Raw genomic sequence first — 23,835 nt, forward strand, 5'->3', positions numbered from 1 at the left:
CCACCAATGGTCCAAGACGATATAAAGAATAAGGGACTGCTTATGAATCACAAATAAAAGGCAGAAGAATGAATGACGTGACGCATTGAAGCACGTGGGGAGCTCAGGGTTTGACGTCTCTGGAAAGCATAAGCTTTTATGTATAGACTTCAAACGCGCAAGTTGACAAAATGCACGTTTTTCTGGTTTCTACGTAGTACTCTTCGAAGATCATTTTGCTTGAGTGATTACCAATATCGAGAATTAAAAGTTGAGTCTTGAGTCTGCTATATTATGTCAAGCTCGAAATCATGTGATAGCCTGTAAATTGGCCGCATGCTTTGTAGCCTCGCAATACCGCCAAAGGGTCTCGTTTAATCCGTTATTTGATGATTCTGAATAATACATAGTAATATGACTGCTATGTTGGGAGAAACCTAGGAACGCAAGCAGACTGAAGTCAGCGGTTGCATATACCTGCCTCAGGCATTCACACTAAGCTCAGGTGTTAGCGTGTTAGCCTCGCGATACTTTTGGCTTCGTACCGTAATGCTCCAATCCCACGCTAGTTCATGCACCTCAGGGCAGCTAGGTATTCGAGCCAATATCACTCTACTTAATTCCGTCCCTTAGTGGATGTCCTCCCCCCAAACTTTTAGCAGTGACGCAGCCTCGCATTCGACCTCACAAACTTTTACTTATCATCAGTACGAGCCACCATTAAGATTCGACAAGCAGCTACGGTTTCAAATACGAGAAGCGCATCATGGCCGACTACGATAGACGACCAGGCGGCTACCGCAAGCGAAGATATCGAGGTGTGTTGCACTGAGCTTAAATCGAAGCAAGCTACGCGAAGCTGTCGCGTTCCCTTCAATTCACCTGCTAATATATTGTTACGTAGACGATGACGACCATTACGATCGCCGAAACCAGAGAAGACGAGTTGACTCGGCACCTCTTCCTGTGCGCGTCCGACGGCAGCTTCTCAGCATCGCAGACTCTCCTTTGCGCCGATGGGCTGAAGAAGTTCAATCCATTGCACATATGGTGGCCGAAAATCATGATGACGAAAATCTTCGCAAGACATTTCTCGACTTGGTGACGCAAATTCTGCTCGAGCAGCCTCTCAAGACGCCCTTCGTTGCCGCTGTTGTTCACATCATCAATACCCTGAAGCCCGAGTTCGTTGACGAGATCCTCGCTCGCATTGGGCAAATCACAGCAGACAAGATCGCTCAGGGCGAGTGGCGTGATGTAAAGTTGCTGCTTAAGTTTCTGGCCTGTCTGCAGTCTTTGATGGAAGGGGATGGCCTCTTTCCCATCCTAGAGGAGCTTTTCAGTCGAGCTGCGGACCTCCAAACGGCCAGTTCGGACGACGTGAGTTTAGCGATGTGGCAACCTGAATCTGTTTACTGACTTATGGCAGACTATTGGTACCGAAATTGTCAAGATAATTCTCCTCACCATCCCTTACATCATGGTGTCCGCCCCTGGACAATTTCAGCAAAAGGCCGCGGAGTTGATGGAGAAGACAGACATTATTGCTTCCGAGCCTCATGCCCTCCAAGCACTTGTTGATCCTTATCACCCCGAGGGCAAAGAAGAGAGTCCTGGCACGTCACTTAGTGTTTGTATGCTGCTCCAACAGCAGCTCCAGTCTGAAGCAGCCAAGAACTGGGAACTATCATGCTTGCCACGACCTTGGGAGATGCCACTGGAAGATATCGAGGCTCAAGACAAACTCTCGAATGCGCCCAAACACGCGCTTCCCGCGATCGCCATCCCCGCGGCTGTCATTGCAGGGCCTCGACCTCTGTTTCCAGAGATCTACTTTTCAGTCTACTCTCAACAGGAGGTCCCTTCTGTCCCAGCTGTGACTGACATCGCTGCATCCCTTATTCGCGATGGCCTTCTTGACACGATCAACATCTTGGACTTCAACCGTAATGTGACGGCTCGCTATTTGATGGACCTGGATTGCTATTTCGCCGACGGCACTTTTGTTAAGCGTGCCACTCCTTTTGATGAATTGAAGAACTTTCCCGATGGGAAAAATACATGGAAGCCAGAGGATGTTGCTGTCGATACAGTGTTCTCGCAGTTGTTCCAACTGCCCACACCCGAGCGAAAGCTTGTGTACTACCATTCAGTCCTCACTGAGGCCTGCAAGTTGGCACCAGCCGCTATTGCCCCTAGTCTTGGTAGGGCTATAAGATATCTCTACCGGAACAGCCCTCAGATGGACCTGGAGCTGAGCTATCGGTTCATGGATTGGTTTTCCCACCATCTCAGTAACTTTGGCTTCACCTGGAAGTGGGCCGAATGGGTTGATGATGCGCAACTGCCGGATGCCCATCCCAGCAAGTGGTTCTTGAAGGGTGCCCTGGATAAGGAGGTGAGACTGAGTTTTGCCCAGAGAATTCAGAAGACCCTCCCTGAACCCTATCTACCCTTGGTAGGCCCTGAGAAAGAGAAAGATGTTCCCGACTTCAAGTTTCAGAATTCTGGTATGTATCAAGTTCTATTGCCCAGCGCAGCTTACTGACAAATGCTTCAGAAACACCGTTCTCTAAAGAGGGCCAGGAAATCGCCAGTCTCCTGAGACGGAAAGCACCAGATGAGGAGTTCCAGCCTCTTTTCGAGAGCATTCAAACCCAAGCTTCAGAACAATCATTGGACCCTATAGTTGCTAGCACAGATGTCTTTATGACCGCCGTTTGCTGGGTTGGTTCCAAGTCGTTAAGCCACGTCCTTGCCTGTATCGACCGGACCAAAGGTCGATTACTTGAAGCCGGTAATTCTTCCGAGGCGGCGCGCGCCCAAATTATCTCTGCCGTCATGAGTTACTGGCACGCACACCCTGGTGTTGCTCTCTCAATCATCGAGAAACTTCTCAACTACTCCATCTTGACCCCCTTTACCGTGGTAGACTGGGCTCTTGTGGCAAGCACGCCAGCAAACGGCACTGATGGCGGTGATAGTCTCACTGAACCTCACATCTTTGAGCTTGTTTTTAATACGATTTTCAAAGTCACGCGTCGCAGCCGTGATGTTGTCGCTGCACCCGAAACCGACGAGGAGACACGCATCAAGGAGATAAAATCGACTCGGGATCTTTTCCGTGCCATGAATGATGCTCTCGTTAGCTGGGCTGGTGGAAGCAAGGATGAGCTGATGGAGGGAGGTGACGGATCAAGCGATCGCGAAGCCATGATCCGACGATGGGGACAACGATGGTTGCGTGTCTTTAAGAGGATGGGTGCCATCGAGGAGGCATTTGTTCTCGAGGTGAGCAAGAATTTGGGCAAAGACAAGATGGCTACGGATGGAGTAGAAAATTAGACGACCGAACTGCAAAGTTTCGAACGTGGAGCGGTAGATATGCGTGTACAGTAGAAACGAACAGGAGCTAAAATGGAGCTTACTCGGAGTGTCATTTCTGAAACTATAGGGTACGGAATTCAGGTAATTTACATAATTTCAAAGGATATGTTGTTCTTACGACACAGCACTGTTAGGCTATCTATCACGGATTTGATGATCGTTGTTGGGTGACCTGGTATCTCATACACATGTATAAGTGGATTGGTAGCATTAATACATAATTCATGACTTGAGTTGGTTTACAATATTGTGCATTCTAAGCTCACTCATGCAGAAATATCCGCAAGAGGTGGTTGAGCTTTGTGGCTTGCACCATTCCCAAGATATTGCAATGCTTACATGACCATTGAATACTGGTCTCGTCCTAGCCGACGCTGAGCCATTGCTGGGGGTATCTCCTTTGAAACAAAATACAGGGCTGATGCAGAAAGTATAATCTAGCCCGAGAGCCGTGAAGTGTCGTCTTATATCATTAAATAAGCAGGTTTCGTTTGATGCGCTGGGGTAACACGATTTCGTTGACCATAAGCTGTTCGGCGGACTGGGACTTCTCACCCAGCTTTTTGAGCTTGTCCATTAGGTGACTATTATCAAAATGTCAGTTTATCGATGTTATCCGACACGGGATGGGCGCGCCTTCGGAATCCATCTACAATGGACCTAAAACCGCGCCTCGTCGCAAGAGCAGGAGTCTTGGTTGGAGACGACTCTGGTGTTCGTGGCTGAAGAGAGGGTGCAACAGGGCTGTTCGCAAGTGTTGGAGTTGAGGCTGCCGTAGCAACTTGGTCTACGGGGGGGCTTTGCCATTGCTGGGTAATGCAAGGGGGGTGTAACTCAACGAGAATCAGAAAAGGCGGGAAATAAGCATACTTTACAGGCAAATGACCGCGAGTGGCTTCGGTCCTGGCGAGGTTCACACGATCCATTTGCTGTTCGTGCTCGTTAAAATGGCGTCTGATACGGTTTCGGCAGTTTTGAATATCACCGCCACGAACCACATATCCACAATCCTCTTCTTCACAGACCCATGTCTCGCCAGGGCCACGTGGAACGGTTGTAGGGATGTTGTCTGCCCTTAGAAAAATCTTGACTGGTCCTTCAGATGTTTCTTGAGCATCTTCATCCTCGGACAGACTCATGTGACTGGTGTTACCCATAGTCTCTTCCTCGCCAGAAAAGTAGTGAGATCGCTTCAGCTCTGACCCCTCATCCTCAGAATCACTATCAACTTCAGAGTGAGGCCGCTTTTTAGAAGTGGTTGCCAGACGAAGACTGGACTTGATACCAGATGGACGACCTGGCCGCATAAGGCTCTTACCTGCAGGTGAAGAGCGGGGAGGAGTTGAAAACCCTTCATCAAGGTTCCTTGAGGCGGCTCCAGCTTGCGAAGGGGGTGCTGGTTTGCTTGGGTTGTTATTGCTAGATGGTTTACGTCGTATAACGTAGAACGGAAATTCTGATGGTTTAATGGCGACAGGGTTGAATGGCATTTCGGCGAGCTCTTGTAGCCAGGAATAGAATTCGCCATCATACTTATCCTCGTCAAGAACCTGTAAGAGAGCGTGCACATTGTAATGGAGAACTTCCTGGATAGGCACCCTATACGATGGCTTTATATCGCCTTTGTAGGTGGGGAACCTGAAGTTTGACCAGAATTTGTTAGCCACAGCTGAGATGTTTAGACGACCGCCCTTGGAGTTGCTGATCTCTACGCGAATCCACTCAAGGGCATCAAGAACGCTCCGGAAAGCATCGTCCTTGGCGTCCACCGAAATAGGTGCTTGGCTCATACGGACACTTGGTATACTAGCTGAGGAATGAACGCTGACTGGCCTTGTTGATCCATCTCTCGAAATTTGGGTAGAGCTGAACAAGTCAACGACACTATTTTCGGGCCTGTGAGTAGCGGACCGCGATCTTGAGTATCGTCGTCGGGGAGGACTGTCCTCAGGCTCAATGATATCTGGGGTTGCGTCGCGAGCTGTCGACGGGGCCGAAGAACCATTGCGAGTTCGGGAGGTCAATATCTGTGAGACAAGGGGGTTGCTGGCCTCAACAGATGGGGATCTCTGGGGCTGCGGAGGGTTGTTCATTCTCTCAAGTTCTTTGTTGTAGAGATCCTGAAAAGATTGATTAGATTCAGTTGCCCGGACGAAAAACGATCTTGTACTCACTTGATGTCTATTTATCAACCATTTGTAGAAAGGGGTCACGAACCACTCGACCTCGCTCTGGTCCTGGATGCATTGAGCAATCAGAAATGAAGCATGATCATCACATCTTGCAATCACTTCCTCGAGCGTTGAACCATCTCCGATACTGGCAGCATACTTGGATAAAGAGTCAGGATCGTTGCATAGCTAAGCAGCTATACCAGGGACCGTGATACGTACCTCATGGAATACCTGGTAGAGTTCCTTCAACGCATCTTTTTTGCTTTTCTTCGCCTTCTTGGGTTTCTTATCCCTGTAAATTGCCATCAATCTATAGTAGAGCCGTATAGCCTCCTGCATCTTTCTGTATATGGGGAGGTATGCTGGCGCAGGGTTTAATTCGAACCATCCACAAGTGCCCAGCATCCATATGACTGGAGAACCGCTGTCAGATTCTCCGATAGAGAACTGGCCGCATTTTCTGACTTCGAAAGGTGTCAAAGAACGGACTTTCATTATAACTGTGATGTACGGTTAGATCTCATTACATCATAATCATGGTGTGGAAGAACCAACGGCGCGCTCTCTGCGACTGCTCCTCAATATGGAGCAATCCGCGGATGATATAGGGACCGCGAGTAGCGACATCGAGGGCGTTTTCAAGAGTGTGACCATCTTTGTTGAGAACGACGGCATCTTTGATCTCGAAGGTCGTATCTGGGTCTACACCACCGGGGTCAAACCGCAGCACCGATTTCTCCTGCTTCCATGATCTTTGACTCTCATCTTCCGTATCGACACTAGAAGTAGACGCCCGGCGGGGGCGCCCGACCATGTTTGCAATATTCAGACCTCGAGAGCGCTCATCGAAATGGGCGTTAGACGTTGGCTGGTTGTTGATTTGAGAGCGCACGAAACGTTGACAAAATGAAGTTGGCCTCGGTAGGCAGGGAGCAGAGATGTTGATAAAAATCAACCTGCGTTGAAAGCGCCGGTTGATGGAGTAGCGAGAAGTGATTTGTTCGTGGCAATAATGGGAGGTGTTGGTGATGTGAAAGTGGTGCAGAAAGATTGCGAATACAGTGAATGTGCAGTGGATGTTGAGAGCTAACTTAGCATTCAGTCGGGCACTTTCCACCAGGCCTACAGAAACGCGGTCGCGCTTCAAATGGCAAGATGGCGGGGCAGACCACTGATAGCCCACTAAAGTTACAGGGGCATTTGTTTTCCAGAGGACCTGCGTGAGCTAGGGACGGGAGGTAAGAAAGCTTAGAACCTCTTTCCAAAAAGACAAAAAGACTCAGGACACTTAGCATGACCTCCCTATGCCGTTTGGCTTGTTATTTTTGACACCCTGACTTGAGCCTCCATGTTTTCTTGCTCCTTGGGGCAAGGTAGAGGTGTTCTTGGGTGCCCCACTAGAACGCGTTTCCTAAAGTGCCTTCGCTCCAATCAAGGATTGCCGATAATGGCTCGTCAGGTTCTAGAGCTGAAATAATTACTCGAGCAGTGTGTGTATTCCCGTTTTGTATTACAAGTAATCGGTGAGCCTGGAACTTCCAAACGATTATTTTGGATTTAAGGCAATTAAATCTTAAGCGCTCCCCGAACTTACAAATCGCTTGTACAATTGTGCTTAAAGCATTCTCCAAGCTTCTCCTGTTTCTATTGTTCGTATATTTAACATGACTTATTGTAGCCTAGACTACTTTAATTGTTCCAAGTAATTTTTTAGTGGGGAATGCTGCCGATAAGACTTTTTTTTTCTGCGCCGGAGACAATGAATCGAGCTCTGAGGTCAAAGTAAGTGAGTGGTGCGTTTGGTGGCGGGCGCTGGATCTTCTTAACAAGCTCCACCACGGTCTAAAGTTCAACACTTTCCATTTCTCCCTTTTCTCCTCTTCTCTTGGCCATATCCAGTCCTTTGGAGAGCTTATGCGACTTCCCCGAAAGACTTTGAAGATGGCAGCGGACAAGGTCCGAGAAGGCGTCTTTGGTAGGTGAATTGCTGACTCTGTTTCGTTGCGAACTTTGCTCTCTCTTTATCATGGTATTAACATGATCGCTTTTAGCCATCAACAAGCCTTGCGGCCAAAGCTCAGCGCAAGTCATTCGCGAATGCCAGCAAGCATTCAATCCCTCTAGCTTCTTCAAACCATTGATCGATTCCGAGGTCGCAAAGCGCATTAGCGAATCCGGCAAAGAGTTCGCCCGTCGCAAGCTCATCAAGAAAGCTTCGCAGGTCAAGATTGGCCATGGAGGAACTTTAGATCCTCTTGCTACGGGTGTTCTCATCTTGGGCATTGGATCCGCCACCAAGTCTCTTCCCCAGTTTCTGGAATGCACTAAGACGTACGAGACCATTGTTGTATTTGGCGCCGCGACCGATACCTACGATCGAGTAGGTCGCATTCTGACCAAGCGGCCATATGAGCATATCACTCGTGAAAAAGTCGAGAAGGAACTCGAAACGTTCAGGGGCCGTCAGATGCAGATCCCGCCCCTATACTCTGCGTTGAAGATGAACGGGAAACCTCTGTATGAGTATGCACGTGAAGGCAAGCCCATCCCACGACAGATCGAGGGTCGAGAAGTCGAGGTTAAGGATATCGAGCTGGTGGAATGGTACGAGCCTGGGAAGCACAATCACCGATGGCCAACCGAGGAAGCTGAGGCTGCAGAGCGCAACCTGGCGGAGCAGGTCTGGAGGGTTAAGAAGCAACAGGAGACCAACAAGAAGTTGAGCCCAGAGGAGAAGCAACAGGACGATAAAGCGATAGCGGCGCACGAATCGTTCAAGCGCAGCTTTGAGGAGCGCCAGGATGCGCTTATCAAGGATGCACCATCGAAGCGATCACGGAAGTCCAAAGAGCCTCCCATGATGTCTGGCGCTCTTGGACAGCTACCACAACCGACATACTCTAATAAGGGGTCGAACCTGGTTCCCGAGTCGCCCGATACAAGCACACCCCCCCCGTGGAGTGACCAAGGGCCTCCCGCCGTGAAGGTGCGGTTAACTGTAACATCTGGATTCTACGTCAGGAGCTTCTGCCATGATCTAGGGGCCAAGCTGGATTCAGCTGCCCTTATGGCAGAGCTCGCTCGAACACGCCAGAGCGATTTCGAAGTCGGGAACGACAACTGTCTCGAATATGAGGATCTGGCCAAGGGTGAAGAGGTTTGGGGGCCTCAAGTCGCTCGTATGCTCGAGAGTTGGAGCAAGAACAAGCCACAACCCCCCGCTGGTAACAAGTCGAATAAGAAGAAAAACGAGGCGAAGGGCAATGGCTCACCTAAATGGAAACAAGACAAGCAACAAAGCCACAACAAGGGAGAAAAGCGAAGACGATCGAATTCTCCAAACGAGACAGAATCGCCGCCTCGAAAGGCGATAGCTCTTGAGTCCCAGGAGGACTCCAAGCCTGTGAAGGAACCCAAGTCAGAGACGCCAAAGTCCGAAACTGCAAATCGGTCTGAGGATGAGAAGTCATGGAACGGCATTGAGGACTGAGCTGTGGGATGTTGCTCGTTGCAAGAAGTACAAATAGCCAGGCCAGCTGACGTCACGAGATGGTGTTTCTGAGTTAAATGGCAAAGCCTATAAAAGAGTGGCTAGACTAGAAGATTTCTAAAGCGTCATATGTTATGCCAGGCGTTCCGCGTTTTGCGAGCTACGAAGAATATATACTTTTATATGTATCAAGAGCAGTCTTAAGTGCACCGTTTTGTCAAGGATCGCCCGGGTTCCAACAGTGTCCTCATCTCCCGACTTTCAGACGATCTGGGCAGGCCCATCAAGTGCTTTGCATGTTATCCTAAATGTTCCTATGTGCAATTAGGTGTCAAAGCTCCGACACGCCTTACAGTATCTCACTTAGGACACACGGAGCTTACCTACATTCTATGAGTCTAAGCAGAGTAATTACGAGTTTGGAAATTAAGCACATAATACATACAAATCCACAGCATATGGAAATAACTGGACTCTGATTTATAAACTGAGCTGCCGCATCTTTCGGGGTCATTGGACTTTTCGTATATGATTGACTGTATTAAATCTATATGCTTGAACACCATTTTCATGGTCATGTGCTATCAGCATCTCAATGTTGACTGCTCTCTCCTGTCACCACACCCATCTCTTCTTTTGCACCATGTATATCCTCGACCCTGATACCACTGCGATCACACATGCTGCGAAAGATACCGCCTCTTTTCCACAGTTCCATCGGTGTATCCAGCTCAGCGATACGCCCTGCATCCATGACACAGATACGATCGTAGCCAATGATGGTTCGCAGTCGATGAGCGATGCACAGAAGCGTTTTGCCGCGGAAACCAACTGCCATGGTAGCCTGGATCTTATCGTCTGTCTCCATATCCACCGAGGAAGTGGCTTCATCGCAAACGATGATCTGGGCGCCTCGGACAAGAGCTCGCGCGAGTGCCATGAGCTGTCTTTGGCCGAGCGAGAAGTTGAGGCCATCTTCCTCGACAGGGGTGTCTAGATGTATACGTGAGGGATCGTTTGTACGGCGTGCTTCTTCGGGCGACGCAGCGTTGGCAGGAACAAGATCTGCTTGGCGGAGAGCAGACCAGAGTGCGAGATCAGTATGTTCATGGAAAGGATCGAGGTTGCTGCGGACAGTCCCTCGGAAGAGAGTGGGATCCTGTGGGATAATCGCGAGTCGGGATCGGAGATCGTGAAGTCCAAGGGTGGAAATATCGAGGCCATCGATGGTGATCTTGCCACCAGAGATCTCAACCAGACGGAACAAAGTGCTCATGATAGAACTCTTTCCAGCACCAGTACGCCCAACGATACCAATGCGCTCGCCGCCCTTGACATGCATCGTCAATCCTGAAAGGACAAGTGGGAGACCAGCACGATATCGCATCTCGACATTATCGAAGACAATCTCACCCTTCTCGGGCCACGTTTTCCGAACTTCGACGGTATGTGAAGGAGCCTCCTCTTCAAGTTCAGTACCATAGTAGTAAAGTCTCTCCACGGCATTCATAGCATTCTCGACTTCAGCAAGTTGACGGACAGAAAATTGCATCATGCCAACAATCGAGAGGATGTAACTCAGAACAAGGCCACCAGTGGAAGGATTGATTGAGAAACGGGACGTAACAACAAGGATGGCTGTCACAAAAACAAGAAGTACACCGATAAGATCGATTCGCATTGAGAGCCATCGCTGATTAGCGAAGGTAATGTAGTAAGCGCCGTTCATGTTGTCGATAGATTCACGTAGTTCATTAACGAAGCGATCCTGCAGCCCGTAGGCTCGAATCGACGCGACACCTGTGAGGCCCTCGCCAAACTTAGCAAAGACGTGCGATCTGAGGACGGATTCGAAACGCTTGACCTCTCGTGCCGAAGCACGGTAGTACATCGCTGCTGTGACGAATGCAATGTACAGAGGGACCAAGGCGATCACAAAATAGTAGTAGAACGCAATGATGAGGATGAACACAGATGTGATCATACCCATGGTCAACAGAAACATGCGAAGTGCGTCCGAAAGATTGTTGTCCATAACATCAACGTCCCGTGAAAAGCGGTTCGTGATGCGTCCAAGTGGTGTCGTATCAAAGAAGGACATAGGTGCGCGAAGGACGCGAGTTACAGCGATTCTAAGCATGACTTTACTCGATTTCGTCCCCAAAATGGACAAGACCACAGAGAAGGCGAACATGAGGAGAGCCTGCACAACGCCAAGTGCTGCGTAGATCGCGATGTAGACACCCGTGGAGAGGTTGAACTTGTTTGAAGTCCAATATGACAACCAAAGGCTTGTCACGATATTGGCTCCCTGGGAGACAATAAGGAGGAATAGCACCAACGGAGCGTTCAAAATGGAACCAGATGCCCTGACGTAGGCAGCGTAGACAGACCACGAGACACTCGAACTGGCCTTTTCTTCTTGGGTCATCAAGGCAGCCCCCTTCTTCTTTTTCTTCTTTTTCTCGTCCGCCGTGGGTTGCTCGCCATCGTCGGGTTTCTTGGCTTCTTCTCGCTTTTCCTCAACAGCAGTTGTCTCCATAAGAGACTGGAACCCTTTATGGTCCTTCATAAGGTTCTCGAACGTATCGACGGCTTGGATCTTGCCGTTCTCCATCCAAATAATGCGATCACAGCGGCTGAGTACCCAGAGCTGGTGGGTGGCTAGGATGCGACACTTATCTTTGAGGAGGCCAAGAATGGCATTATCGAAGATATGACGGCCAACATGAGCGTCAACAGCGCTGAGGGGGTCGTCCATAAGAACGATATCGGCGTCGAAGTAGATGGCTCGGGCGATATTGAGACGCTGCTTCTGACCTCCAGAGATGGTAATACCACGCTCACCGATTTCCGTCATATCGCCATTGGGAAGCATATCGAGATCTGCCTGGAGCGCGCAGCTAGAAAGTATGTTAGCGATAATTGAAGCGAGACAACGGAGGGAACTTACGCTTGAATGACTTCTTTGTACCAATTCTTGTCCATATCTTTACCAAATATGATGTTGTTCTTGAGAGTGGTGTTCTGAATCCAAGCATATTGAGGACAGAAGGCTCTGGATGCGCCGAAGGTAACTTGGCCATCTGTCTTCCTCATGTCGCCAGCAAGTGCAGACAGTAGAGAACTCTTGCCACTACCGACTGATCCGATGACAGCAACAAGCTCGTTCCTCTTTACACCAAAGCTGAGATCTTGAAGCTTGAAAGGCTCTCGCTCCTCAACCAAAGTGCTTGTGTCATCACCTGAAGGTTCGTGTTGAGGAGTTTGGACCTGGCTGTGCTTCTTGTCCTTCTCGCTCTTCTCAGACTCTTCCTTGTGGGACTTTTCCCAAGTAAAAGAGGCGCCTTCCAGTCGAATCGCATCATCACCTGTGGTGTCAATTGTCATATCTTCGACCATCTCTTCCTGAAGCAGAAACTCTTGAATTCGCTGAACAGAGCCCCACGCATCAATTACCTGACCCAAAACCATCGGCAACAAATTCAGAGGAATTCTGAGACCGTTGAACAAAGCCAGTGAGGAGAAGACCTCGGCAGCCGTAAGACCGCTATGCGTGAGGGAGTAGCAGATGAAGGACAGCATGGAGGCGAAGATGGGGAGTGACATGCTAACGGCATTGAGTGCGTTTCGAATAGCAAGCAAGATCTGAATGGCGTGGATTTCTTTATTTCTGAAATCACCGAGACGTTCGAGGAAAGCCTTCTCCCATCCAAAAAACTTGACAAAGCGGACTGACTGCAAGATTTCCTGGGTAAGAGACACACGTTGATCGGTAATTTGATTGATCGCTCGTCGCCGGTGAAACAAACTTCGAATAGCCTTCGTCAAGAACGGCATTCCAATAACAAGCAAGCCGTAACCAGCCAGGGCGCTGTAGGTGATATTGACGAGCAGGAGTGCTAAGGTGAGGAGACATAAAATAGGAGACGTCCATACCATATGGAAGAGAGCAGATGCCTGATCGACACGATACGTGTCAACACTCTGCAGAGCAGTGATACGACCGTTTCCCCAGCCTGTACCATCTGACGCATCCGGCTTCGCCTTTTTGGCTTTCTTGGCCTTCTTCTTATCTTCAGCATCGTCTTTTGCACCAGGTGCGTTGCTCTGCAAAGCACCCTCAGCTTTGGCGCGGCCTGAAATGACCAGCGACTTTTCGTAGATAAGTCCAATCAAAACTCCTCTGCTCTGACCGCCAACTGTCATGCCTCGGTAGATGTAGTGGTTCGTTCCCAGACTCTGGGTGATTTGCATCAGTGTGATGCCAAAGGCCAGCCCAATACCCTTACCAAGATGGGGCGGAGGCCCACCAGTCTTGTTCGCTACATAGGCATCGGCAGCGAATTGAATTAGGTATCGAAGGGTGAATGGACTTATGACTTGAATGATGCTGGTGTAGAGGGCACATGCGCCTCCCGTCCAAAACTCACCCTTAAAAGTCTCGTGCATAGCCCAGAATAGGGGGTGCTTGTCACCTCTTTCAACCCGTTTCTGGAACGATGCTTTCATTTGCAGAGTCAGTGGCTCCACGGCTCTGTCCGGATTGACAGTCCAGATGTCATTCTCTTCCAGGGGTCTTCGGTAGCCAGCCTATTGATATCATCGAGTCAGCAAAAGCGTTGAAGACGGGCCGCGCCGCATATCAGAAATTGGTGGCTTGCAGATCTGCAATATAACCAGTGAGATAGAATTTGAGAAAGTGCTAAAACTCACATGCATCAACGGCCCCATCCATTGGAATGTTAACTTGCTGAGGAAGCCAGCATCATGTTCCCTGCTCTGCACTGGCTTTTCAGGAACTGGAGGTGGCGAGCCCCAGCGGAGAGGATTCAATTTCTTATGCCATGGCTTCTTCTGTTGAGCTTGAGTTACTGATGTTGTCGGTGTAATTGCTGAAGCTTCAGTCGCGCCAGTCTTGATTTCCTCAAGATCTGCAATCCTTGATTCATCTTTCTCACTGATTTCATCAATTTTCTCGCTTCTTTCGGCGTCCTTTTCTCCAAGCTCCCTTATCTTGTCCTCATCTGAGTCGCTGGACTTTTCGAAATTTGTTGGAGAGAGAGAAGCTGCTTGGGTATCAGAGGGCTGAAGCTCCTTGTCCACAGGATCAGGCATATTTGCGTTGTATCAATCTCGTATATCCTGTGAATGTTGGATAACAGATATGGGTTGTGGAATAGCTCTAAGGCTAGCCACTAAATCCTATATCGAATGATACCCAGAGACAGTCTCACAAGCAATATCAACTTTGTACAAGGCCGTCGTGAGACCAATGACACTATGAGGAGTGAAAGGCGACGGAATTGAGCCGGAAACAATAGACTTTCGTCTCTGAGATCGCAATACAACCTCGCAATGGGTTGCCAAGAAACAAAAACGATCGATGGACGGCCCACAGGTCGATCTTGGCGTGATGAAATGAGAAAAGACACAAGAGATAGATGGGAATTTAAGACGAAGGGAAAGGAAATAAAGGCGAATTAGAAAAGTAATAGAATCTCGTCAAAATGACAGTAGCAAGTAGATTCCGTCTACAGGGGGGTGTGAGTGGGTTGGGTGTGGCTGCATCGGCTGTATGGTCGATGAAGAGAGCAAACAAAGGACCCAATGGATTACAAAGCACTGTAAAATCATCCCTTTACTAGAGACCTTTTGAACCGACTCTCAACAGATTCGGATTACGGCAATAAACCTGGGTGCCTGCCACGCGGAGATAGCGCCAAGGGGGCCGGTGCCTGTGACGTGAAGGATGGATTCGTTACAGTTTCGATGACGGCTATGAGAGTCTCATGATGGAATAACAAGCAATGAGTCACCGGATTGACTCTGACAACTCTGTAAATGGCGGTTGTAACAACAGAGAAGACACAAAGCGATTGAATGGAAACAGAGACCTGGGCCGAAAGTGGCTCGGTTCGTCGAGAATAACATCATGATGGATGCTCTTCGGCTCGGCCTCTCGCTCTGGAACTCGTGCAGTTTCCGCGTATACTAGGTAAGCTCTGACCAGCAAAACATCCTTTTAGGATCTTTGAACGAAAACGAAGTACCTCTCATTAGCCAGTTTTTGCCAAGGGGTGTGGGCGTGGGTGTGGAGATCCCGCGCGGAACCACCTCCTCCACTATTTGCACTAGAAGCCATTCCTCGAACTCCAGGAGGCACCATACATCTGCGTTTTATAGATTTTAGGACGTGTCATTGTGCCAAGTTACCTGGATTGGCAACTGTTGCTGGGAGATGTTGCCAGTTCAGCCCGTTTAAACGGGCGTAATACGCATCGTACAAGCTGAGGTTGTCGAGCACTGACGGTTGAACAAGTCGAATGCTACAAGCTGAATTCTTCGACTTTGGTTGCTCAGCGCGGTCGATGAATGGTAAACACGTTGTGACTGTACCCAAAACCATGGCTAGAATCTAGACCAACTCATTCGAGATGAGTTGATAACCGACTTAGGACCAGAGTCTTTGGGGAGTCTGGGCAGTCACTCAGCATAACCACCTTGTCATGCCATGCACAACATAACGGCTCTTTGGTCTGGTGACCTCGAATCCGAGGTATGGTAGCTCAGCATTTGCCTTGTCCTGCTTCCATGACGAAGCCTATGTCTCCATGCCCAAAAGACCTTACCGCTTCCCCGCCCATGCATCTCTTAGTAGCCGGACTACTGCATTGCATCGTGTAAGCGAGGAGGAACATAAAGATCCGATAGACTCGTCGTCAAATAGTGTTCTTGCATGAAAGCTCGGCTCCGATTCGGCGGACTCAGTTATGTGTAGGACGGAGTTAGTCGGCAGGGACTTAAGCACCACTTTGGCGCTTACATAACACAAGCTCCAATGTCGGCCCCGCAATTGAAAGCCGTCCCGATGGATTGGGAGAATTTCAGCAAAGTCTGGATGCAATGAGACTGCATTACTGCAAGGCTGAATTGAGCTTTCGTCATCCAAAACCCAACTCCGATATTCCGCAAAGATTGAGCTGACGACTTCCGGTGAATAGGCATATTCACCCACGCGGGAGCTGAATAAAGCAAAGCCTTCACACCCTTCACCGCAAGCTCACCTAAGCACCTAAATCGAGGGTTATGGCTGTCGACGACATTCCCTCCGTTGCCCTGCCCGGCAATGTCCTAGGCCCGGTCACCAAATTTGCGCCCGGGGCCGGTACACATGTTTACGAAGGCAATGTTGTTTCTTCTCTGCTTGGCCGAGTCACCGTGACACCCCCGACAAAGAACCCCGGCCCTCAAAAGCGTCTCAACAAGATCACTGCACCTACGACAGAGGAGCTTGCTACTATTTCCGTTTCCCGACATGGCCGCAAGCGCGAGATACTGCCCGACGTCGAGAATATTGTCCTCGCGCGTGTCCTGCGCCTGATGCCAAAGCAAGCCATTGTGGTGATTCAGCAAGTTGGCGACACAGTTTTGCAGACAGAGTGGCAGGGTGTGATCAGAGTGCAAGACGTGAGGGCAACAGAAAAGGATAAGGTTAAGATTTACGAGTCCTTTAAGCCTGGCGACATCGTCCGCGCGCAAGTGGTGAGTTTCCCTACTCCTTCGTATAGGGTGGTGGTGTTGACATATTCGTGCTAGATTTCTCTCGGAGACCAGGCCAACTACTACCTATCGACGGCTTCAAACGAGCTGGGCGTTGTTATGGCTACGAGTGAGGCGGGTAATGATATGGTCCCTATCAGTTGGAAAGAATACAGAGATCCCGAAACAGGCATTTGCGAGCCTCGAAAGGTTGCAAAGCCAAGCTGAGCTTGCAGTTTTGTTTGAGAGCTGCCCTGATACAACAAGGACACCCGACATCGCTTGTCTCAGAATAATCTGGCTAGGAGACCTGTCCGCCGTGGAACAAGAGCACACACAAACTCTATATTCTACAGGAAACAAGGCACTCGTTCGTCATTATAGCCACAGGATTCCATTCATACTATGGCTTTCAGTCGTCATCTCATGACGCGAGGCTTCTCGCATAAATGCCAATTCGTCTGGCTGAACTCGTTGCTCAAATCCGATAAAACAGACGGGACTCGAAGAAGAATCCACAATGACGAGAATTGAGCCCAGGACCGCCGGACGATAATGAGTTGGGCCTGCCCTAGAATCAACTTAGAAACTTGATCCAAAGCTCATACCACCTGAGAAGCGCGTTCCCAGAGTTATTGCATGCGATGTAACATGATTAGATATGGTGACGTGACGTGACCCTGTTTATTCATTCCAACAGCAATTTGTTACGAGATTGAGTCATGCAATGTCGTTTGTTGTTCTTTGACACTTGATTGTCTATGTCTTTGCTCCATTAGTGGAACAAATGACTACCTAAACAAAGCAGATAGGTAAATCAACTGCCTGGTCTTGGTACGTGAAGAAATCAACGTAAATAACATCAACTCGCAATGTCTCGATTAACTACTGTAACATGCGTTGGGATACAAGAAACGCCATTTGTTTCGTAGTCTAAAATACCCTGCCACGACTGGACCCTGATCACCACGACACGCGCCACTGAAATCGCCTGCTCAGCCGCCCAAGCGCCTCCCCGCCCCTCATGCTATCGCGTGTCCAAGGCGCCAAAGCCACTGCCCGCATTCGGTTCAGCGACAAAAATAGGGACACTTGAGCTGACTATCCCTGTATTCATTGAAACCTTTCTTTTTGAAACAACACCCACGACTTTTATATTCATCCCTTGGTGGTAATAATTGCTTCGCTGGCATATTCTCAGTGATTGTATGGCTTATTGCAACTATAAACCTCTCCTAACGTCCGCCTTGCATCTTCAGTAACCGCCGACGGCTCACATACAACATCATATGTGCGCCGGCCATGTCAACGACAATGGTCATGACAATGGCAGCGCCCACTCTCTCTGCTGATTCTACGCCGTGCTGCCCGGGCTGTGGCTACTCATTACCTCTCGATCACAGCCAAGTTCAACTACTTGAGGCCCAGGCCCGTATCGAAGACCTCGAAAACCAGGTCCGTCTTCTCAATGAGAAGGCCACTGCCGCCGTCGATCGCTGGGCCGATTACGAAGATGAACTTGCCAATTTGCGCGCTCAGCTACCCTCATCTCCAACTCAGAAGCAACTTCCTGCGACGCCTACAAACCCTCGCATGTCATTCCTACAAAGCGGCACCAGTCGGCTATCATCTTTCCTCTCCCCGCGCAAGTCACACGAACTTCCCCATATCGACACCAACCCCTCCCGACCTTCCAACCAGCGTTCCATAAGCAGCCAATCGCACCGCCCACAACAATTGCAACCCCCGCCATCTCCATCAGCCGAAGATCTTCTGGAGGCGCTCAATCGAGAACAATGCTTGCGCAAGGAAGCCGAAGGCAAGGTTGCAGCTACCAGCCAGGAGGTTGAGGAGCTTAGCGCTGCCCTCTTCGAGCAGGCAAATGAAATGGTCGCCGAAGAGAGGCGGGCACGAGCAAAGCTAGAACAGCGCGTGGATGAGCTGGAGCGACGAGATCAAGAGAAACGAAGACGTCTGGATAAACTAGAAGGCGCCATGACGAGGATCGAAAGAGTAAGATTACTACTGGCAGAGGCGGAAGAGGATGTCGAGTCAAGCAAAAAGACTGTCAAAGAGATCGAGGAGCTAGAAAGGCAGCAGGAAGAGGAAGAACGAAAAGAAAAGGAGCAATCAAAGCCGAAACAGCCTCAGTATGACAACCGTGATTCGGTTTACAGCGTATCTGTTGATGAGCATCCGGAAAGACGGTCTCTGGAAGGGCACAGTAACAAAGAACAGCTGAATGATAATATCGGAGGAGAAAGGGCTACAATGACCTCCCGAGCTTAGATTGTTTATGCCCCTTGGTTGGCCAAGGCGCAGGCAGGGCAGGATTCGAGGATGAAATACCTTATTAATGCATAATGAAGAACGATACATCTTGTGGGACCAACAGCCATGGAGCATGGAGTCGGCTAAAGCGGAATATTAGGAATGGGGCGTTACGTGGTACGGGGCGAAGAATGCAATAGAGTGTACGATGATGAGCATATAATAGTATGAACGGTCTACCTTTAACATACAACATACGGCGTAATATGAGTGCAGTCAGTTCATAGTCATGGCGCTCCTTACCTGTAGCCTCTCCCTGTGAAATACAGGAGTGATTTATCACATAAAGCTATGTTATATTGGCAACTACTGATTTTGATTGCAATATGTCTAACTTCGCTCAGTCGTGAGAGCAAACCTGTATAGGTAGATGTTTAACGATGGGACAAACGTGTTCTCGTAAAAAGGAAACATCGCACTTGTTCAACGTTGCTCTTTCATACCGTAACTTCTAGAATTACCACGATTGGTGTACCGTCACCTATCAAATTCATGGTAATCTCCCAGGTTTGGTTGCCATTAGTCACAGAATCAAACTCGGTTGGCTCGAAGACAGATGGAGATGAATATGTCATGTTGAAGAGGATTATGTACTAAGAAAGCCAGAAGCTATTTCTGGAGTATGGATCAAAACCGTTAACTCCCCCAAGTTATCCAAACATAGAGTAGAACTTTGGTGTTCTGACAGTGGACGGGGTCAGGGCTCGAAGCTACGCCATTGCTTACAGCCATGCTGAACTATTCCATCGTCGACAATAACCCAAAACTCTACTCGTAACCCCCACGTACACATTACCGAGGATCATTACACCTGTGTCCTCTCATGACTGAGTATCGAATTATCCGCAAACCATATCCCGATGAGAAAAATGCCATTCTCTTGACGCCGCTGTTGCAAAATGATTCGAAGGTGACGCCCCTCCTGTAACACCAAATGTTTTCTCTGGTAACAAGGACGATTAAGCATGATATCGCTCGCATGTAAAGTTTTCCATGATAGAAGTCGCTTGATACCGGTTTAGATTCGGTTGTGCGCGCCAGGGGAGCCACTGCCATACGATGAGCGCCTGGCAGTCGAAGCAGGCATATGTGGAGGCGGCAGACTCGAAGGATCGTCAGCGAGAAGATCTTCAAGGAACGCACTAGGGGCGCGTTGACTTGGTGGTCGATTGAGATTGAGGGTCGAGTTGCTGATGTCCCTTCGGCCTTGGAATGAAGGTGACTCTGGAGGACTTGGATTTAAGGTATGTCGTGAAGGAGTGCCAAAGTGACCGCGAGAATCAGGGCGTAAGTTGGTCATGCTGATGTTATTATCATGCTGGCCACCGGGAGAGCTGGTGCCAGCCGCATAAAAGCCAGATGGCAAAAATGCAGAGCCACGATTGCCAGTCCCATTGCCTGATGCTGCGGCAGTTGGGGAGAAAAACAGATTGGAGGCGCTAGGGGTTGACGACAGAACAGGTCCACGGGTGGTTCGTCGCACGCCGCGACCAGCAGAGAGAGACATTGTCGATCCGGTATCAGTGTATTTGTAGAAGGGCGCAGGGGGCGCAGGAAAGCCTGTCTTTGCGTTCTCGTCATGTTGGGCCTTGGCTGCTCGCTCAACAGACCGATGAAGGAGGATGCCAACGATAAGACGCCAGAGTAGGATGGCGAGCCCAAGAGCGCCAAGGATAGCCCCAACTGCAATAAATACGGTTCCGTCAGGGGCACTCGAGTGCCGCATGAAAGGAGCGTTGTTAGTAGGGGGAACAGAAGGAGCTGGATAAGTAGGAATTGGCTTGTATCTTGTCAAGGTAGGCATAGCTTCTTCCGTGCCAGAAGAGGCGATGGATGTGATTGTGGACTGAATGTCTTTGGTTTTGGTTGGACCCTCTCCTGTTGCAGTACTGGCCTGATCCTCTTTCGCAGTAGACTTGGACTTTTCTTTTTCCTCCGTTTTCGAAGGCTGCTCGTCTTTCGTTGACGCAGGCTTCGCGTTATCTTTCGTCTCAGTACTAGCTGGCTCAGCAGCTGTATTGGTGGGTTTATTGGCATCGCTATTCTTCGAATCGGTCGCCTCAGGAACAGCAGATGGGTCATTATTCTTGGGGTCATCCTTGGTATCTTGGGCCATAGCCAGGCCACCATACAGTGAAACGGAGGCAAACACCGAGACCAAAAGGTCCGGTCTCGGTAGGTAGTTGATCGGTCTCATGCTGAACTAGTCGTTTCAAACGGCTATCTCTAAGAATGGTTCTCCAAACAAAATACGTCCTTGAAATCGATGTCAAGTATTGTTGGAGAAGGATCTCTCGTGAGACAGGCGTTGGGAAAAACCGAATGATTGTGTGAAATTTCGTTTTGAGATCGATCAAGGGCGGGTGAGATAAGTTGCGTATATCGAGGATGCTTAGGAATGTCAAAGGGGGAGGTCGAGCCTTGATTTAGCAGATGTATGCTCCCGTTATGAAATAGCGCCTAGAAAAACAGGCGTGTTTTCTTCGAGAACCTGGAAGTAGGAGGCGACTTATTGCTCGATAGTTATGAGTACGTCTGAAGGGATATACCGCGTCCTGTCCTGGCAAGGGGGGCGCGGAGTGAAGATAGCAAGCGAGAGATGGGTAATTAGTGAAGCGGCGGTTATCTGTGCCGGCCTCCCGTAACTCGAACGAAAGAATACAACAAGCACTAAGAAAGAAATAAAGAATGTAATAACTGCATAGGTGAGCGAGCGAGTGGGCGAGACGCACTACCAAAAATCGCGTTAGCAATTGTATGATAGAGTGAAGATCGGGTTGAAGCGATGGGATGGGGAAGGGACTGAAAAGACGGGGTCGCACGACAGAGGCAGAAGCGGGCAGGGACTGGGGCTTGCTGCACCTTCCTAATGCCTGCCTGTCAATGCGTGGGCCAGGTGTTTGCGAAGGGCAGGCCAGTAAAAAGGAGAATGGTGCACCTGATGTTTAAGATCGAATAGGTCTAGACCAGGTGTTGTTGGGAGGATCTCATTCGCCCATGTTCAATAGCGTCTGTCTGAAAAACATTAGCAACACTGCAAATATCAGGAGAACCGCGGTCTTTATTAATAGAGGCTAATGCGGCAATTGTTTTGAGTGTCCAGCGGCTATTAACACTCTAGATTCATTTAGTGGCAGACACGGCTCGCCACGCTTGTATGGTGGTCAGCTTTGAATCCCCAGCGGCTGGCTGTTTTGGCCCACGAACCTCGATGGCTCTTAGTGTTGTGCCTGAGAGCCTAGTCTAATGGTTGCTCCAAAGCATGGTGTGTACATGCAAGTAAATGCATGACAGGTACCCAGCATCTCTCGTTGTCCGGCTATGAACGTAACAGGCACGATTGATTGTCAATATCCTGTTACATTTGACGAATACTTAGGTGTATGCCTGATTCGCGACGGTTGGGCATCGTTAGAGTGGCTTCCTGTCACTACCCTTTCTTGATGCGTTATCTTGCAGATAGAGATGCTGTATCCGAACCGTTAGACACCGTTGAAACGGCATACAAAGTGAAATGTTTCAACGGCGAGAATGCTGCTCCCTACAATATTTATTTGAATAGAGTTTGGCTGTCATCAATATCATGTGCGCCACAACATCATATTTCGGTCCCTTACATATGCCCTGAGTATCTACAAGACCCTGTGTACATAACCCAAGGTGATACTCGTCACTATCCGCAGCTCAACTCCATTGTTTTCAGGGTCCTGCGTGAGCGGAGTGAGCATCGCACCGACCAGCGGGGTAATCAATGTGACATGGCTCTCTACAACGGGGATCTTTTGCGTCTCCGCGAGTGGATTCTTGTGTTTTGCAGTTTATGACACCCAGCCACGCGGATGTCTCCACGACCACGACCCACTTCACGAAGTCGCACTTCCAGGTTGTGTGGGTCTGCTCAGTGATAGATCACGTGATCTTCACTGGCGCTAAAGCAAGGCCGGTCCCGTCCACGCGTGAGCCTCGTCATTGTCAGCCTCCAGTCCCAAGCATCGTCAACACTATCATTCGCCAACGATCAGCGATCCTGCAACATCAGACACCTTTACTACAAGAATCAAGCCTCTCGCAACGCACATAATCTCTAGCCATGGAGGAAGAGCGCCTTTGGAAGTTTCGACGGCCTGAGTGGCTTAACACGGTTTGGGCCCGAAATGCTGGTGTCTACAGCGCCGGAGCTATTGTACGTTGAACCTATAAAAGTGTCCCCTGCTTGAGTATTTGGCGTTTCTTCTTCATTGCATGGCTCTCTCAATGCATCATGCGCGACTTCATGCGCCCGCTTTGTCAATAGTTTTGGTACTCACCACCTGGTGCGCTTTAGTTCTCCATCGCCTTTTACATCATGCTCGATTCCGCAGTTTGGTCCAAGTCATCACGCAACGGCTCCGATATCCATGTCAAGTTTGTTGACTGGCTGCCCTTTATTTTCTCTAGCTTGGGCATGCTTATCATCAATTCAGTCGAAAAGCAACGCTTAAGCGCCGATTCCTTCAGCTACAGTGGAAATGGGGTAGCGTGGAAGGCTCGCGTGGTCCTGTTCTTAGGTTTTGCTGCTCTCGCTGGTGGAATGGCTGGTGGTGTCACCGTTTTTGTTCTCAAGTTTGTTGTGCCCAGCGTCGCTATGCCTGCTCTGGGTATGGGAATTGAGAATGTGCTCAGTAACGCTCTTGTTGGCGTTAGGTAAGAAGAATCTTACCCCAGGAAATCGATTGTTTTCACTAATTCCGCACAGCTCCGTCGTCCTTTGGATCAGCCAGAACATGGAAGACGAGTACTCTTACAACCTCTCCCTGTAGGAACACCGCAAACCGACCGGAAGAAACTTTCGAATTCGGATGATGCTGGGGCGTATTGATGGGTTAGGCTGCATTCTTGGAGATGAAGACAAGCTGTACGATTAAGAGACAGAGCTTACAGCATATTACACCA

General features: G+C 49.3%; 9 protein-coding genes across 12 annotated transcripts; 5 read left to right on the plus strand and 4 right to left on the minus strand.

Moving 5' to 3' along the window:
- Positions 1 to 506: 506 nt before the first annotated feature.
- FOXG_01576 (uncharacterized protein) lies at positions 507 to 3,600 on the plus strand. The gene is made up of 4 exons (XM_018378458.1): positions 507 to 797; positions 884 to 1,359; positions 1,409 to 2,489; positions 2,540 to 3,600. The coding sequence occupies exons 1-4, from the start codon at positions 746 to 748 to the stop codon at positions 3,322 to 3,324; spliced, it is 2,394 nt and encodes a 797-aa protein (XP_018234387.1). The 5' UTR covers positions 507 to 745; the 3' UTR covers positions 3,325 to 3,600.
- On the minus strand, positions 3,511 to 6,636 carry FOXG_01577 (uncharacterized protein). 2 transcript variants are annotated; one of them, XM_018378460.1, is made up of 5 exons: positions 6,096 to 6,636; positions 5,760 to 6,040; positions 5,541 to 5,696; positions 4,237 to 5,486; positions 3,511 to 3,950 (listed from the first exon to the last, which is right to left on the minus strand). In XM_018378460.1, the coding sequence occupies exons 1-5, from the start codon at positions 6,352 to 6,354 to the stop codon at positions 3,839 to 3,841; spliced, it is 2,058 nt and encodes a 685-aa protein (XP_018234389.1). In that variant the 5' UTR covers positions 6,355 to 6,636; the 3' UTR covers positions 3,511 to 3,838. The 2 variants fall into 2 exon arrangements, with proteins under 2 accessions (XP_018234389.1, XP_018234388.1); XM_018378459.1 differs by having other exon boundaries at positions 3,532 to 5,486; positions 6,096 to 6,634.
- A 476-nt stretch (positions 6,637 to 7,112) lies between these two features.
- FOXG_01578 (tRNA pseudouridine55 synthase) lies at positions 7,113 to 9,313 on the plus strand. The gene is made up of 2 exons (XM_018378461.1): positions 7,113 to 7,515; positions 7,592 to 9,313. Exons 1-2 carry the CDS (start codon positions 7,455 to 7,457, stop codon positions 9,028 to 9,030), a joined length of 1,500 nt encoding a protein of 499 aa, XP_018234390.1. The 5' UTR covers positions 7,113 to 7,454; the 3' UTR covers positions 9,031 to 9,313.
- A 211-nt stretch (positions 9,314 to 9,524) lies between these two features.
- Positions 9,525 to 14,521, minus strand: FOXG_01579 (ATPase). Its single transcript, XM_018378462.1, has 3 exons — positions 13,747 to 14,521; positions 11,984 to 13,623; positions 9,525 to 11,933 (listed from the first exon to the last, which is right to left on the minus strand). Exons 1-3 carry the CDS (start codon positions 14,146 to 14,148, stop codon positions 9,623 to 9,625), a joined length of 4,353 nt encoding a protein of 1,450 aa, XP_018234391.1. The 5' UTR covers positions 14,149 to 14,521; the 3' UTR covers positions 9,525 to 9,622.
- A 534-nt stretch (positions 14,522 to 15,055) lies between these two features.
- On the minus strand, positions 15,056 to 15,175 carry FOXG_18140 (uncharacterized protein; the record flags this gene model as incomplete). Its single annotated transcript, XM_018398187.1, has 1 exon — positions 15,056 to 15,175. One exon carries the CDS (start codon positions 15,173 to 15,175, stop codon positions 15,056 to 15,058), a length of 120 nt encoding a protein of 39 aa, XP_018234392.1.
- A 604-nt stretch (positions 15,176 to 15,779) lies between these two features.
- Positions 15,780 to 17,312, plus strand: FOXG_01580 (uncharacterized protein). Its single transcript, XM_018378463.1, has 2 exons — positions 15,780 to 16,575; positions 16,630 to 17,312. The coding sequence occupies exons 1-2, from the start codon at positions 16,120 to 16,122 to the stop codon at positions 16,798 to 16,800; spliced, it is 627 nt and encodes a 208-aa protein (XP_018234393.1). The 5' UTR covers positions 15,780 to 16,119; the 3' UTR covers positions 16,801 to 17,312.
- A 167-nt stretch (positions 17,313 to 17,479) lies between these two features.
- Positions 17,480 to 19,121, plus strand: FOXG_01581 (uncharacterized protein). The gene has a single exon (XM_018378464.1). It carries the CDS (start codon positions 17,875 to 17,877, stop codon positions 18,859 to 18,861), a length of 987 nt encoding a protein of 328 aa, XP_018234394.1. The 5' UTR covers positions 17,480 to 17,874; the 3' UTR covers positions 18,862 to 19,121.
- Positions 19,122 to 19,289: 168 nt separating this feature from the next.
- FOXG_01582 (uncharacterized protein) lies at positions 19,290 to 22,422 on the minus strand. 3 transcript variants are annotated; one of them, XM_018378466.1, is made up of 3 exons: positions 22,111 to 22,422; positions 21,842 to 22,055; positions 19,365 to 21,634 (listed from the first exon to the last, which is right to left on the minus strand). In XM_018378466.1, the coding sequence occupies exon 3, from the start codon at positions 21,098 to 21,100 to the stop codon at positions 19,922 to 19,924; it is 1,179 nt and encodes a 392-aa protein (XP_018234396.1). In that variant the 5' UTR covers positions 21,101 to 21,634; positions 21,842 to 22,055; positions 22,111 to 22,422; the 3' UTR covers positions 19,365 to 19,921. The 3 variants fall into 3 exon arrangements, with proteins under 3 accessions (XP_018234395.1, XP_018234396.1, XP_018234397.1); XM_018378467.1 differs by having other exon boundaries at positions 19,461 to 21,634; positions 21,766 to 22,055; positions 22,111 to 22,402; XM_018378465.1 differs by having other exon boundaries at positions 19,290 to 22,055; positions 22,111 to 22,402.
- A 571-nt stretch (positions 22,423 to 22,993) lies between these two features.
- On the plus strand, positions 22,994 to 23,702 carry FOXG_01583 (uncharacterized protein; the record flags this gene model as incomplete). The annotated part of the gene is made up of 3 exons (XM_018378468.1): positions 22,994 to 23,086; positions 23,228 to 23,586; positions 23,639 to 23,702. The coding sequence occupies 3 exons, from the start codon at positions 22,994 to 22,996 to the stop codon at positions 23,700 to 23,702; spliced, it is 516 nt and encodes a 171-aa protein (XP_018234398.1).
- Positions 23,703 to 23,835: the final 133 nt, after the last annotated feature.

The sequence above is a fragment of the Fusarium oxysporum genome, chromosome 5, assembly GCF_000149955.1.
Source record: "Fusarium oxysporum f. sp. lycopersici 4287 chromosome 5, whole genome shotgun sequence".
Taxonomy (NCBI): domain Eukaryota; kingdom Fungi; phylum Ascomycota; class Sordariomycetes; order Hypocreales; family Nectriaceae; genus Fusarium; species Fusarium oxysporum.

What these genes read in the sequence shown, in the direction of transcription:
- FOXG_01578 (XM_018378461.1), top strand. Translation starts at nt 7,455, where the DNA reads ATGCGACTTCCCCGAAAGACTTTGAAGATGGCAGCGGACAAGGTCCGA. An exon ending in GGTCCGAGAAGGCGTCTTTG is followed by an intron (nt 7,516 to 7,591) that starts GTAGGTGAATTG and finishes GATCGCTTTTAG; the next exon opens with CCATCAACAAGCCTTGCGGC.
- FOXG_01580 (XM_018378463.1), top strand. Translation starts at nt 16,120, where the DNA reads ATGGCTGTCGACGACATTCCCTCCGTTGCCCTGCCCGGCAATGTCCTA. An exon ending in ACATCGTCCGCGCGCAAGTG is followed by an intron (nt 16,576 to 16,629) that starts GTGAGTTTCCCT and finishes TATTCGTGCTAG; the next exon opens with ATTTCTCTCGGAGACCAGGC.
- FOXG_01576 (XM_018378458.1), top strand. Translation starts at nt 746, where the DNA reads ATGGCCGACTACGATAGACGACCAGGCGGCTACCGCAAGCGAAGATAT. An exon ending in CCGCAAGCGAAGATATCGAG is followed by an intron (nt 798 to 883) that starts GTGTGTTGCACT and finishes ATTGTTACGTAG; the next exon opens with ACGATGACGACCATTACGAT. An exon ending in CTTCAAGTTTCAGAATTCTG is followed by an intron (nt 2,490 to 2,539) that starts GTATGTATCAAG and finishes CAAATGCTTCAG; the next exon opens with AAACACCGTTCTCTAAAGAG.
- FOXG_01582 (XM_018378465.1), bottom strand. Translation starts at nt 21,100, where the DNA reads ATGAGACCGATCAACTACCTACCGAGACCGGACCTTTTGGTCTCGGTG.
- FOXG_01581 (XM_018378464.1), top strand. Translation starts at nt 17,875, where the DNA reads ATGTCAACGACAATGGTCATGACAATGGCAGCGCCCACTCTCTCTGCT.
- FOXG_01577 (XM_018378459.1), bottom strand. Translation starts at nt 6,354, where the DNA reads ATGGTCGGGCGCCCCCGCCGGGCGTCTACTTCTAGTGTCGATACGGAA. An exon ending in GCAGTCGCAGAGAGCGCGCC is followed by an intron (nt 6,041 to 6,095) that starts GTTGGTTCTTCC and finishes CGTACATCACAG; the next exon opens with TTATAATGAAAGTCCGTTCT. An exon ending in GGTTGATAAATAGACATCAA is followed by an intron (nt 5,487 to 5,540) that starts GTGAGTACAAGA and finishes CAATCTTTTCAG; the next exon opens with GATCTCTACAACAAAGAACT.
- FOXG_01579 (XM_018378462.1), bottom strand. Translation starts at nt 14,148, where the DNA reads ATGCCTGATCCTGTGGACAAGGAGCTTCAGCCCTCTGATACCCAAGCA. An exon ending in GGATGGGGCCGTTGATGCAT is followed by an intron (nt 13,624 to 13,746) that starts GTGAGTTTTAGC and finishes TGATATCAATAG; the next exon opens with GCTGGCTACCGAAGACCCCT. An exon ending in TACAAAGAAGTCATTCAAGC is followed by an intron (nt 11,934 to 11,983) that starts GTAAGTTCCCTC and finishes CATACTTTCTAG; the next exon opens with CTGCGCGCTCCAGGCAGATC.